Source organism: Phaseolus vulgaris, chromosome 6, assembly GCF_051622355.1.
Source record: "Phaseolus vulgaris cultivar YP4 chromosome 6, ASM5162235v1, whole genome shotgun sequence".
NCBI lineage: Eukaryota > Viridiplantae > Streptophyta > Magnoliopsida > Fabales > Fabaceae > Phaseolus > Phaseolus vulgaris.
Window position 1 is genome coordinate 26,330,246 of NC_143503.1, and position 13,988 is coordinate 26,344,233.

At 32.1% G+C, this 13,988-nt stretch overlaps 2 protein-coding genes across 2 annotated transcripts; both read right to left on the minus strand.

The window, feature by feature from the left end:
• Positions 1-902: 902 nt before the first annotated feature.
• On the minus strand, positions 903-2,831 carry LOC137831640 (uncharacterized). The gene is made up of 2 exons (XM_090303039.1): positions 2,694-2,831; positions 903-2,451 (listed from the first exon to the last, which is right to left on the minus strand). The coding sequence occupies exon 2, from the start codon at positions 2,336-2,338 to the stop codon at positions 1,226-1,228; it is 1,113 nt and encodes a 370-aa protein (XP_090159165.1). The 5' UTR covers positions 2,339-2,451; positions 2,694-2,831; the 3' UTR covers positions 903-1,225.
• A 2,586-nt stretch (positions 2,832-5,417) lies between these two features.
• On the minus strand, positions 5,418-10,722 carry LOC137831641 (FACT complex subunit SPT16). Its single transcript, XM_068639400.2, has 2 exons — positions 10,401-10,722; positions 5,418-8,815 (listed from the first exon to the last, which is right to left on the minus strand). The coding sequence occupies exon 2, from the start codon at positions 8,799-8,801 to the stop codon at positions 5,598-5,600; it is 3,204 nt and encodes a 1,067-aa protein (XP_068495501.2). The 5' UTR covers positions 8,802-8,815; positions 10,401-10,722; the 3' UTR covers positions 5,418-5,597.
• Between the last annotated feature and the right edge of the window lie 3,266 nt (positions 10,723-13,988).

The window sequence follows — 13,988 nt, forward strand, 5'->3', positions numbered from 1 at the left end:
TAAGTGAAGGCTGCTTCTTCCTGCACCTCCATACCTTCTTCTCTCACCTCCATAGATTTTCGTATTTCCAAAACTGCCCCTTTGTAATATTTTGGATTACATAATCCGGAAGTCATTTTTCAAATTTGTAATTAGCTTCCAGATTATATAATCCGGAAGTCTTTTTTCAGATGCATGATTGCTTTCCGGATTACATAATCTGGAAGTCTTTTTTCAAATGCGTTTCCAGATTACATAATCCGGAAATTATTCTATGGGGGTGGCACAAGAAGAATAAAAATGTATTTTCATATTGTGTATGGAGGTGCCAGAAGAAGATATGGAGGTGCAGGAAGAAACAGTCCTAAGTGAAAAGCTTGTAGATTGGTCCAGTCTTCAACATTTTCATACTTTCTTCTTCCTTCTTGCATCTCTATTTTTTTTATTTTTTATGAAAAAGTCTAATTTACTCTGAATTATAGAATTTATATTTTCTGAGTTCTTAAATATCTTCAAAATTTTACAGTTTAGAATGTAAAAATTATACAAGTTTGTACACAAATTATACAAGTTTGTACACAAATTATACAATTTAAAAAAAATAAAAAAATTAACACTATTTTGCTGAAAGGTAGTTTTAAAATTGTGACCCATCCCAATTTAATGAGTTTTCTATCTATATAATACGTGGCTATCTAATTTATAATAATAATAATAATAAAAACAACATTAGTTAATTTATTCTATAACAATAAATATACCTTAATCTTTTTCAAATTACTCGTCATTGATTTTTTTGTGTCTATTGTTTTTGTCATGCTCTTCTCTCTCTCTATATATATATGGATAAACCTTTTCATAAAAGAAAAAAAGTAAGAAAAGAAAACATTTTTTTTAAATGTTAAAATTAATTTATGTTGAAATTAAATTAAAAAAAAAAGTTAACATAAAAAACTTCTTAAAATTAATTAATTTTTTAATACATCTAAATATTACTGAGATGAAAATGTGCTTGTTGGTCACATCCATCTAAATACAAATTGTAAACGATAATGATGTCTCTGAATAAGCATTAAAGTGTTATTCTACATACATACATATCTGAATAAGCATTAAAGTGTTATTCTACATAATACATACATACTTTCACATAATTGTTTACCAAGCAAAACATGAAAACCATTAGTAGCATAATGAAGTTTAATGTCAGCTAAACACCATAGTCATCACTGAACATAAATGTAATTTAGAGGGCTAACTTCTCAATCTCTGCAATGGGTATATTGAGCTCCATTTCTCCATTGGTGTCACTCAGTGCATTGTGAGAAGTTGAAGAAAAGAATGAGCAGCAATTGAAGTTCATCCCTGGATAAGAGTAGGTGCAGATTGATGCCAGAGTTCCTGTATCAAGATTGTAAGAAACAACAGATCCTGGAAGCTGCAAATATATGATTTGTGCTCGTTCACTGAAGGCAATGGGTGCAATCTTGAAAGGCTCCCAATCATAGAAGTTGTCACACAAGTTTTGGAGCTTAGACATGAACACTTCAGGCTCCACACTGTGGACTAGCCTCCAAGGAAACGTTTTGTAATCCCAATAATACAGGAATGATTCATGCTCATGCTCATTCAGAAGTTTCCAAATGTGAAAGCCATCAAAATCAGTGTGGCAATAGTAAATTCTGCCTCCTGATTCACACAAACGACTGCGAAAAGTCACTGTTGGCTCCCAAGACCAATCCTTAGAATTGTTTGGTAGTTCATATAGCTCACAATGGCTTCTCTGAACTTGATACACCACCAAGTGTCCACCTATTTCCCAATGAATTGACCCGTTTGAGTAAAGAGGAGGTGTGCCAGTGCCAGGTTCTTCCAACTCATATTCTGGCAAAGAAGGAGCAGTTATGTTGCTGGGGTTTTGGCTCCTCCATTTGCCAGTATCAGAAGAGAAAACATGCAGTTTTAGTCCATTGGATGGTGAAGAACCTGCTTCAATCAGCACAATCTCAAATTGGCATCCATCAAAGGCTAATCCAACTCTGCTAATATTATCTTGGATTCTAGCTTGAGGGATTGTGAAATTGTGCTTGGTGAGGGGGTTGAACACATGATAACAGAGTTGGTCCTCACTAAAACCTGACAAGAGAATTAAGCCATTGCAAAAAGCAAGGGCCTGCACAAAGTTTTCAGTGGAGAAGCAGAGCCAATGGTTAAGGGAAGCTCTATTTCCACTTTCAACATCCATGAACACAAACTGAGATGACCCATTTTCAAATTCATAGTGGCAAACAAGACCAACACTAGTGTCTAGTGAGGTTGAGCCAACAGTTTGGTAACTTCCATTTTTCATAATACTCATCTATGCAAATTGGGTTGACTTCGTACAATTTAGAAGCTTGAAAGAAACTTCTTGTGGTCTTTCTTGGAAACAGCTTTCTCAGAAGTTACATGGAAACAAGCAGTAAAGTCTCCCTAGAAATGAGCCCAGCCAAGAAAAGGCAAATGAAAAGAAGTTTTCTATTCATTACCAGGAAATTAAGAACAGAAAAAAAGGCAATAGCTTGCTTATTTAACTCAAACTATGTTAAGATATATTCATGAAATCGGAAAAACAAAGACAAGAAAAAATACAGAAAAGATGATAATTCCAGCAGAAAATGAAATGTAAACTGATTGAAAAACGTAATTGAATGGAACTAATGGAAGAAAAATACCTTGACTTGGTGCCTAGAATGTGAAGAGGAGTGAATTAAATTTCATGATTATCACTGAAGCATATGACTGAAGATCACTTCCTCTATTTCGTTAAGCAGAGATGACAAAACACAGACAAAAGGGATTGAAATCACTAGACATGACAAAAACATAGAATAACACAAGAGAATCTATGAACAGAGAAGCCTATTGCTTTTTGAACTTTTCTCCTTCTTGTCCCTCAAGAAATCTCTGATTTTTTTTATTGTTGACTTTGTTGTCAACCCAGTAAATTGGTCACCCTCCAAAAATTTCACTGTATTATTAGAATTAAGTAACAATATATTACTTGTTCCATTAATATATTCCTTTTGGTGAGAAAAGCAAAAGCATTTTTTTTTGTAGGGAAGAAAATAGTAGAGTTGAGTTGGAATAGATTCTCTAATTAAAAGAAAACCGTGGTGGTGTTGAATTTAAAAACTGAACCCTTAATTTTATTTTATTTTAACTATTCTGATTCGGATGTAAGAAGGGTGAAATAGAACAATCAAATAGCTCACAAGTTGAAGTTGTTGGGTTAATCTTCCGACATTGATCTTCCAAAGTTCTCGTTTACCTTTAGCCTATGATTTCAATGTTCATAGCATATTAGAGTCCTTGATGAACACGCTTTATACTAAAATAACTGTAAAAGTTATTTTTTAGTAAAGTGATTTCAGACATATTTTAATGAGTGCTTTCAGACAAATATTTTTTTATCAATTTGAAGTTATTATTTCATATTTACCTTTAAATTAAATTTTATTTTGTTAATTATACATTAACAATTTTTTTTTTTGGATCACACTATAAATCATAAATTATTTATCATAGTCTAAAATAAAATTTTATTTTGGTGAAAATTGCTTCATCTTTGATGCATTTCTTTTATCAATACACTGAATTTATAAAGAAAAGTTTGGAAATTGTATTATAAACATAAGAATTGAGTTAATTTATTTAAAAGTAACTTAAATGATATAAAATATATAGAAAAAATCATTAAATGCCAATTAATTTTAATATAGTTATTAGAAGTAAGATGTTATTCCAGTTATCTATTTTCAAATGCTTAGATTACCGTTAACAAACCTCTTTTTTTTTTATCTCCACAGTAATTGTCACAATTTATGTATAGTGATATTTTCTTTTTCTTTTTCAACCCACTGATTCATTTTCAACACTCATTATTATTACCCTAATTTTTTTACTCATGCCTTTAAAGTCCCACATTCACATTTATAAAATATAACTAATTTAATAAATAGGTTTGTAGTCTTAAATAAGACCCAATGTATTTTATTTTTATTAATTTATTCACCATAATTTAACATTCATCTGGAGTACTCAAACTAAAAATACTCCTTGTTTTAGGTTTTGTTTAAATAAGAAAAAGTAAATAAAACGGGAGTGAAAAAATTATAGTAGATTTAATTAATATGAGAATAAATTTATTTATATATTAGTATATTTAAAATAATTTAATAATATAAATTTTAATTAAAAAATATTATAAATTTTAATGTTAAATTTAATTTTTAAAATAATAATATATTAAAATAAACTATTTATTTAATATTAAAATTTAAATTAATTATTTATAAAATATAATTATAAATAAAAATTAGTTATATTACAATGATTAAACAATTAACATAATCTTAAAATCGATTATATAAAGTAAGATACTATAATCGATTACAAACTTATAATTAATCGATTAAATAATTTCATTCTTCGCGTTTCTTCGTAATTTGAAGGGATGATTAAAACCTTTATATTTTCTATATTTTCTCGATTACAGTAACTATTTTCGTTTCGTGCACTCTTTTTTTTTCATTTCGTTAAAATAACTTATTTCTGTTGTGCTTTTCTGTTTAAGTTGTTGGGCCCGTTTAATAAGCCCATATTTTTCTTATTATTGTCATATATTTAGGCAAAAGCTTTTCTTATAAGTACACCACTGTAATTGTAATTTGCTTAATGACACAAGTGATATATATTTTCATTCTTCTTCTCTTTCCTCTCAGATTCTTTCTTACTCTCGCCACTGCAACTGTTTCCTCACGCTTTTGGTTAGGGTTCACTTTTCTTTTTTCTTTCTTTTGGTTTCTTGCATTTTTGCTTTCTTTTGGTTTCTTGCATTCTTGCATTCTTGTTTCTTTTGATTTCTTGCATTTTTCTTTCTTTTGGTTTCTTGCATTTCTAGATTGAAGCATTTTTGCTTTCTTGCATTTCTAGATTGAAGCATCATCTAGGGCGGAATATCTAGTACACCACTACTGATTGTAACATTTCTCGTTAAAGAGTATATACATGCATTTTCACAGAAAAGTATTCTAATCAACCCTAAAGCTTTGTAAAATTATGTAAACCTCCATCGCTTTTTCTATACCAACATAAAAATTCCTTCCACGAATTCACACTATAATGTTTTTCAAATACATAAAATAATACTGATGTAAAAGTATCAGTAATGATCAGTATAGAGGAAAAACAGGTAAAAGGTTTTTGAGTAACTTCACAAAACCGTTACTGTGATTGACTCAATTAAAGCAAAAAACTAAGAATTATTCGGAAGCTTGGCTATGGCGTGGCCTGGACCACTGGCTACAGTCATGGTGGTTCTATAGCCTGTTGGCTACTGAAAGAGATAACTAATAATTAGACCAAATAAAAAACATTCATTGAATGAAAAAGGCGCGTAAACAATAAAAGGACATACATTTCTATCAACTGGCTGAACTATAACTTGGGAGAAAAATATTTAGTTACAATGATAGGAGAGCTCCAAAGTCCAAACACAAGCTACTATGCTAACCGAAGCAACAGCGTAAAACAAACTGAACTAAACCTTAAACCGGCTAACAACAAAACCCAAAAATCTACCTTAACTTAGCCCGCTTTGGCATGCTACTGCTTAGACTAGTTCCTCTTGACTTACCGAAGCTTTTTGCCTTTCTTCTTTTTCTATCTTCTTCGCTGTCAGACTCATTTCCTTTTTCCCTGTCTGCATTGCTCGCTTCCCTCTCCAGTTCCTCCCACGTCTTTCCCTTCTCTTCCTCTGAGTCCTCCTCAGAATCCTCATCTTCGTCATCATCCTCAGACTCAACAAGTGATTCACTGTCAGAGGCTTCATCCTCAGAATCAGATTCGGGTTCAACATCAGAAGGTTCATAACCTTTGTCTGACTCCTCTGAGTTCTCAGATTCCGAATCAGTGGCCTCCAAATTCAGAAACTCCCAACCACCTCCTTCAATAAAGCTCTGAGGGTCATCCGTGATTGTCTTCAGGATCTGACGCCAGTTCAGATTCAGCCTGCTCTCGTAATACTTAATGTCGGTAGTGTCAAGCCATTCCTTGATGCCATCAAGTGATGTAGAAGGGATAGAATCAATCCTCAGCACATCACGCTTAAAGTCTTTAAAAACTATTGTCATATCAAAGTTCTTCTGCCCAAGCCCAACTCTCTCAAGATTCACAATCTCAATCTCACCTAGCGTGACAACGAGGAAAGGGGTCTCTATCAGTTCAACAAGGCAGGCTGAAGTCGGAACAATAAACACTGAAGATTTATGAGGAACCCCAGGGAAGCCAAGCTCCCTAAGAGGTTGATCAAACTCCAATTCAAGCCCGTTGAATTGGGCCTGACCCCAGAGATCATTCACCCTATTCACAAAGGTTTGGAATTCTACATTTATCTTGTTCTTCCTATCTCGCTCTCGTTGTTCTTCTTCAAGCTCATCAGGGTCATAGGCTGATCTCTTACCACCTCCAACATTCTGGACCATGTCCATAACCTCAACATAAAACTGAACGTCCTTGGTCTTCTTATTTCCTACCATAATATGGTTGTGCAGATGGAAGTGCAGGAGCGTGATCATCTCATTCTCTGCCGGCTGGAAAAATGCATGCTTAATGTTGCCAAACAGTATGTCTCCACGCTCATCTTGCCTGGTGGTAGAATAACGAAATCCATTCACATGAGCCTCAAGCGTACCGGGTATCTTCCTTCCACGACCACCAAAAGCAGGACGGATCCAGAGATCAGACAACCGTATTGGCTTGAATCTATTATTAGCAAGTTGCAGTTTCTCCTGAGTAACCAGGGTTGCCCTCTCTGCTCTCTCAGACTCCCTTGCTACAACTTGTCGCCTGAGGGTTTTAATTGACTGCACAACCTCACTAATGTGCCTTGAGTCCTTCGAGCGGAATGAAGCCTCCTTTAAATATATAGATCCAGGGAACTTCATTGAGTTTGCATCATGAGGACTGAAAGGGGTGCCAGGGACATTAAAAATAATTCTGACATAGCAGTTGCGGTTAGTGTCCTGCTGGCTCGAAACAGTTCTAATGAAAGCCACATGAAAAGGCACCATGCTTCCATTTATAGGCAAGAGAACTGCTTCATTCTTCTGATCAATCTGAATCATCATTTCTCTGGGAAGGGGAAGGTCATTTATGCTCTTGTAGGCCACAAGTTCTGTTGAAGTCCTTGAAGACGAACGATTATCTCCTGCCTCACTTCCACCACCAGCAAGCCTCCTTGCAGTTTCTTCATTCTTCTGTCGAGCAAGTTCTGCCTGGTGCTGCCTTCGAAGCTCCTCCTTTGAAATTTCATGGTTGTCTGACCTTAGAGTTGTCTTAGTAAAGGGCTCCGCTCCCTTGGCATCCACTTTTGTCCTGGGCCTTTCCTCTTCCTCATCCTCATTGAAAGAGTATGCTACATCCTTGAGTGCTTTTGAACTCATAGAAGTCACAACTTCTGTCTTATCTTTGTTGATGATGACTGTGTCAGCAAGCAACAGGGAGAAATGCCTGTTCTTGGGCTTACTTTTCTCACTTTGCAAATTCTGAAAACCAATTGACACATTAAAGACCATGCCTTCTCGAATTATCTGTTCATTTTTTGCATTCAGATTCAATCCTGATTCACGAAACTCAATGCCGATGCCTGTCCCAGCAGATTTTGTCAAATATGAAACCAAGTCCAGAGCATCCCTTTCCACGACAGAGACTGCAGCTTGGTATGCCGCACTTAACTTGTTCCCTGGCTTCATAGAGCCTATGACAGCTTCATGGGCTTTTAGAAGAACCCCATATGCTCTACTTTGAAGAGGTTCTGCATCAATCAAGAAGGTCCTAGCTATGTTTGAGCAATAACTCTTATATCGGGCTCCAACTGCACATATAATAACACTGGCTGAATCGTAATGCAGTAACTCATCATTGCTGACAGCACTTGGTCTGAGATCAAACTCTCCACCACTCTGAAAAATTGGTGGGTAACATATATCAACATTATCTGCCTTTAGCTTACAATTGACTTTTGAAGGTTCCAGAATAACTTTCTCAGTCTCCTCCATCAATGTTGAATGAGAGATTTTTTTCTCCTCATCGATTACATTCTCAAGTTTTGTAACCACGAAGTTTTTCATCACACTTGTTGTCAGGTAAGCTGCTCTTTTAATTGATGTGAGCTCCTCATTACTCTTGGCTGCAAATATAGAAGACAATCCACCGGAAACATCAATGAGATTAAATTTTGTATTTTTTAATTTTTCAGTCCATGTTTCAAGCAGTTTGCCTTCAGGAGCCTCTCTTGATATGTATCCAACAATGGAAGAATCATGATCATCAGACTTTGGCTGACCGCGGATGGCACGGAACATAGCATCCATTAGAGCAGTTCCATCATCATTTTTAGGTTTGACATGCAGAACAAGATCTGCCCCAACAGCCTCTCTGGCAGATTTTTTGACAGATTCAAGAATAGAAGCCTTCTTTTGGCTGCATAAGATATGTATCTGCTTTTTCATGAAAACCATAATTGTCTCGGGGAACTCAAATCCAAGCAGCCATAGGTTCAGAGCTGTAGATTTCAGGTACCGCAGGTCTTCTGAAGGTGGAGGACATGCAATTGCTATTGCATCAGAAGATCCCCACAGATCTGTTTTGTGTTCATCCCAATGCGAATAAAATGTTTTCAATCGGGACTGAAATGCATTCAGATCAATAGAATATCCACTTCCTGCTGCACTGGCCTTTCCATTGGATGGTTGTGTACTCCCATTTCGATGGTCTGCCATAGTTTGCTTTCACACTGGGAAAAAATTAAGACACAGTAACATCAGTAAGAAGTTGCCATACAATTGCTGATGCAAAATAGGTTTTAGTTCCTTTTCAGCCACTAGAAAAGTAGGTGTTTAAAGGAACAAGGGGTCCTAGTTATCTCGATCCCTTCCATTGCTGGCTATATCTGAAGACTCAAGGAACTAAAATTTAAAATCCCAAGATATGAATAAATAAGCCATAGAGTTGAAATAATTAATTTTAAATATACATAGATCTTTGAAGAATGTAGTATAACGATTACAAGTGCCATCTGCTTCTACTGGGTTAATATAAACAATGTGAAGAAACCAACAGCATAAAATCAATATAGATGATGAGGCAGAATAAATAAAACTAGCCACTGGAAAATATCAGAAAGAATGGAAGCAAATCATGACAAAAAGGTATTATCATTTCCCAAACATGCACACTTTTGGAAATAGCAACAAGCTGGATAATGTAGATCTAAGCACCATTTGAAACATTGGAATGTGATAGCCAAAGAATAACCAGAGTATGATAGCAACAAAAGAAGTTAGAAGAAGTCTATCGAAATCATAATCATATAGCAACTGAACTCCAATTACATTATGCTCACAAATAATGTATGAACAACCATGATTTTTTGCTTTTATAACCTTTCACTACAGCAACAGATGCAACTAGAAAGAAAAATAATCGAGTAAGATAATAGCTATATAATGAGACTCGAGCAATGTTCAATGAGCACAATAAAAACTACCGAGCCTTCATATAACAGAAAAATAGAGCACAAAAACAATCTTAATCTCAACATCAGCTAACATGCACAAACCCACAAATAAGACAGTTGAAATTAATAATAAGTAACTAAGTATAACCCATAAATCCAGAAAGTTCGGCAACAATGAAAGTAGCACGCATAAAATTGTCTCAGATATAACATGAGCAATAGCATGTCAACATTTACTTAAAACAAATGAAAATACATAACATATGAAAGGGTGTAGCTTCATTGGTTCCACAAATTTGTAGCTCAAACTCAGTATAATATCTACGGCCATGTCATGTTTATTTTCATGCTGTATATATGAAGCAAATCAGTAGAACAAGCTGGACTAATACCCAATATTAGGCTCAATCATGCCAAAAGAACATCTCAATGTAACAAATAAGAAAATAGACCAACTGAGCATTAATACAAACACGTAGATTGCAATTGCTTCAAGAAAAAATAAACCACATCTTTTTCATCAAGAATCTGAGCAAACATGGCTTGACAATAACAAGCATAGTTCTGTTACAGTAAAAAACACGATTCAAAGTATAGTTCTATGAAGAAAAATCGATAAAAAAAAGTGCTACGATGAATTGTCGAGACTTACGTATAACTGCAAGATGAAGAAATCACAAATTTTACTTATTAACCCAATAATAACTCCAAGTAATACAAATTTTCAGTAGAGAAAAAACAAAGCAAATCGTGCAAAAAATGGCTCGCGCTTTCTACGAAGAAATTAGAACTTCGTGGTTCTAAAACTACAGTGGAAGAATGAAAGGCAAAAAATATACACAAAAACTGTAAAGATCGTTACCTTTTCCGACACTTTGCCTCTTGTCTGCGGTGAGCGAAAACTCTTCGTACTTTTTGTTTTTCTTCAATTTGGGGATTCAAGAACCCGAATAGGGGGCAATGAAACTATGTAGGGTTTGAATATCATTCCAATGCGCGCGCACAAACATATATATACTCTGTTCGGTGCGTCGGAGGGGAAACAGAGCATCCACCAAAGAATGCGAAGGAGAAGAGAGAAAATCGAAAGGAGGGAAATTAGGGTTCATATGGGAAGAATAATTATATTATCATAGAAAGTTGAGTTCCGCACATCAGAGTAACAAAAATGACAGTGAGAAAATATTTAAAAGATAATTTTGTACAAAAATATTACTTTAACACTCTTACAAAAAGTACTCCTACCAAACAACTAATTTTAAATTAAAAATAAATAAATATTTTTTATCTTTTAGTGATGTTAAAATAATGTATTTTATTTTTTAGTGGTGTCAAATTATTACCATCTAATTTTATATTTCATAACATTTTTAATAATATATATAGTAAATTTAAAAATTATATTTTTATAACTAAATAAATAATATATAATATAATATTTATGTTTAAGTTTCGACTATATAAAAAATAATAATTTTTAACGAGTTTCTTTATTAAAAAATAATAGATTTTTACCTTGGTATGTTTTAAAGGAAAATTTCAATATTATGGTGAGAAAACATATCATTGCATTTTGAAATGTCTATTTTTTTTATGGAAAAAAAAAACATATTGATAGACTAGCCCGTGTTATATATAGGATGAATTAACCTACTTTTATGTTAACATATCTACTTACTAATGTTTATACATATATACACACTTGATTTTGATTAATATTTTTGAATTCTTTAATTTATCATTACAAAAAAAATTTAAGAAATTGTGAAAACTTTCATTAATACACATACTTAATTGGGGATTTTGAAACCCCAAGTCTTTACACTTTTACTAATGTAATATTTTTCTTTCATTCCTTATTTTTTATTTTCCCGTATTTTGTTCTTTTGTGAGACATGCTCCTTTTCATATATTATTTTTTATAGCTTAAAATTTTCTCAACCTTAAAAAATCATGTTTAGCTCTCTCACTTTTTTTACACATCCCTCATATTTAACTTCTCCCTCATTCATTTCTCACTATGTTTTCGTCCTAGAAAATCATCTTCAATTTCTTTATTTTTCCCTAAATTGAAGCTTTATTTCTCACTATGTTTTCACCCTAGAAAATCATCTTCAATTTCTCTATTTTTCCCTAAATTGAAGCTTCATTTTTCACTCTTTTTTCGCCCTAGAAAATCATTTTCAACTTCTTCGTCCTTCCCTAAATCGAAGCTTCATTTTTCACTCTGTTTTCGCCCTAAAAAATCATATTCAACTTCTTTGTTCTTCCTTCTGTATTGAAACTTCATTTTTCACTCTGTTTTTGTTATATTTGATATTCGTGTTCGTTTTTCTCTATTTGATTTTTTCAAATTTGGTTTTCACTTTCTACATTTCTCATTTCCAAAACTGCAGTGTATTTTGCACGTTCATGCCTCAGGTTTCTACTGAAGTATCGAATACCAACTCTTAGAACATTGTCTCTTATTAGTCTCAAGAACGTTCTTCTCTCATTGTAGTAATTTTTAGTTTTTTTTAGTGGATGATAGTATTCTTAATGGATAAAAGAAGATAATTACTATTTTTATATGTTAAATTATTTTATTAAAATAATAATTGAAATTTAATATGTAAAGATTGATAGTTTAAATAATAATAATAATAATAACAATAATAGTAATATTTTTATTCTTGAACAGTACAACATAAAATTTGTAATAATTTTTATTATATTTCAATTTATATTAATTTTATAAATCAATTTTATTATTTTATACATATAATATCAAATTCAATAAAAAAAAAGTTTGACTAGTGTGTTGAAAATGAGAGAACAATCCACCCTGCCACTCATAAATTTATTAGAATTTTTTTATTAAAAAATGTACTATTTCCTCAAACAAATATATTTTTTTGTTGACCCGCATATTAAACATATATCATTTGGTTCAAATTAACTATATACTAAACTGATTTGCCAAATTTTTTTCACTGAATTAGTCGTTTATTCCAATTTTCAAAACTAATATATGCTTTAAAAGGGAAAAAAATAATTTCACATATTTTAATTTCATATACAATAGTTTTATTTATTTATTGTATTCATCGTGTATTTTGTAAGTCATGTTTATTAGTGATTTTTTAATCATGTTTACATCAAATTATTTATTTTTATTGATTAACAATATAAATTTATATATAGGGGAATGAGGAAGATAATATTCATTAAAATTTATAAAACTCTTCTATCTCGTATATGTTTATATATAAATCTAAAATCTATTTTTAAGGTTTTTTTATATATCTAAGATTCTTATCTTGTTCCTCAACTTTTTAAGATCAAATCTCATCTTTTCTTTTTTTAGTTCATTTTTTTTCATATCTATAACATGCACATATTTTTTTAATCATTTTTAAGATCAAACTCTACTTTGCAGTAATTATCAAAATTAGGGTATTTTATACTCTATCAAAATCTAAATTATAGTGTTTTCTTGCTTTAAAAGTCTTTTGATTTTTCCTTTTGTTTATGTTAAAACTTTATCATGGAGTAGTTAGTTGGGAAGAATGACTCTAATTTCAACTAGTTTAATCATTGTCTGAAGTTTTTTTTTTTATAATTGTATTGTTTAATATGTTCATTGATGTACAACCTTAAGGATTTAACATTTTTTTAGATGATTTTGAAAATGTTGAATAATTATTTTTTATTGATTTGATGGAAAAAGTTGCATGTTAACATAGGTTAATAGCATTTATGAAAATTGAACTTTTATGATACTTTGACCAAGGTTTTAGAGTACGTTTGATTTATAATTATATGAGTTGGGTTGTGAAATTTATTAGATAGATTGAATTGTAATAAGTTGAAATTGTGATCTCTCGAACTAAATTCAATAAAAGTCATTGTTTGATAGTGTTGCAAATAGAGATTTTACATTAAAAACTTGAGTGGGCTTCAGCTATTGATATTTTGTTTGAATATTTCAAACTTGTTAGATTGATTTTAGATGTTAGAATAAATTATTGGTAGATTTTTTTAACTGCCTTGAAGCATGGTGTATTTTTTTTTTTTTTAATATTTTTGCTTAAGTGAAATGTGAGCTACTGAAGTCTCTCTTCCCAGAAGAATTTTGCTCAAGTAAAATTCTTCTCACACAAGTGAAAATGAGACAGAAAATTTAAGTTGGTATCAACCCAAATTACACTTATGCAAATAACTCTTATATACTACACATGATTTGACATAATGAGCAATTTCAATAACTAAGGTTGTTCTTATCACAAAACAACATTGGATTTTTAGGTGAAAAAGAGTGATTCACCTTGCAATCTGAACTTCTATTTTGAGTTATGATTATTGAAATAGATGAAAACGACAAGGGAGATCTACTTAAAAAAAAATGAGTATGAGAATTGATTGATCACTTCCTTCCTGATGATTCATTTTGTATTTATAGGTCTAGGTT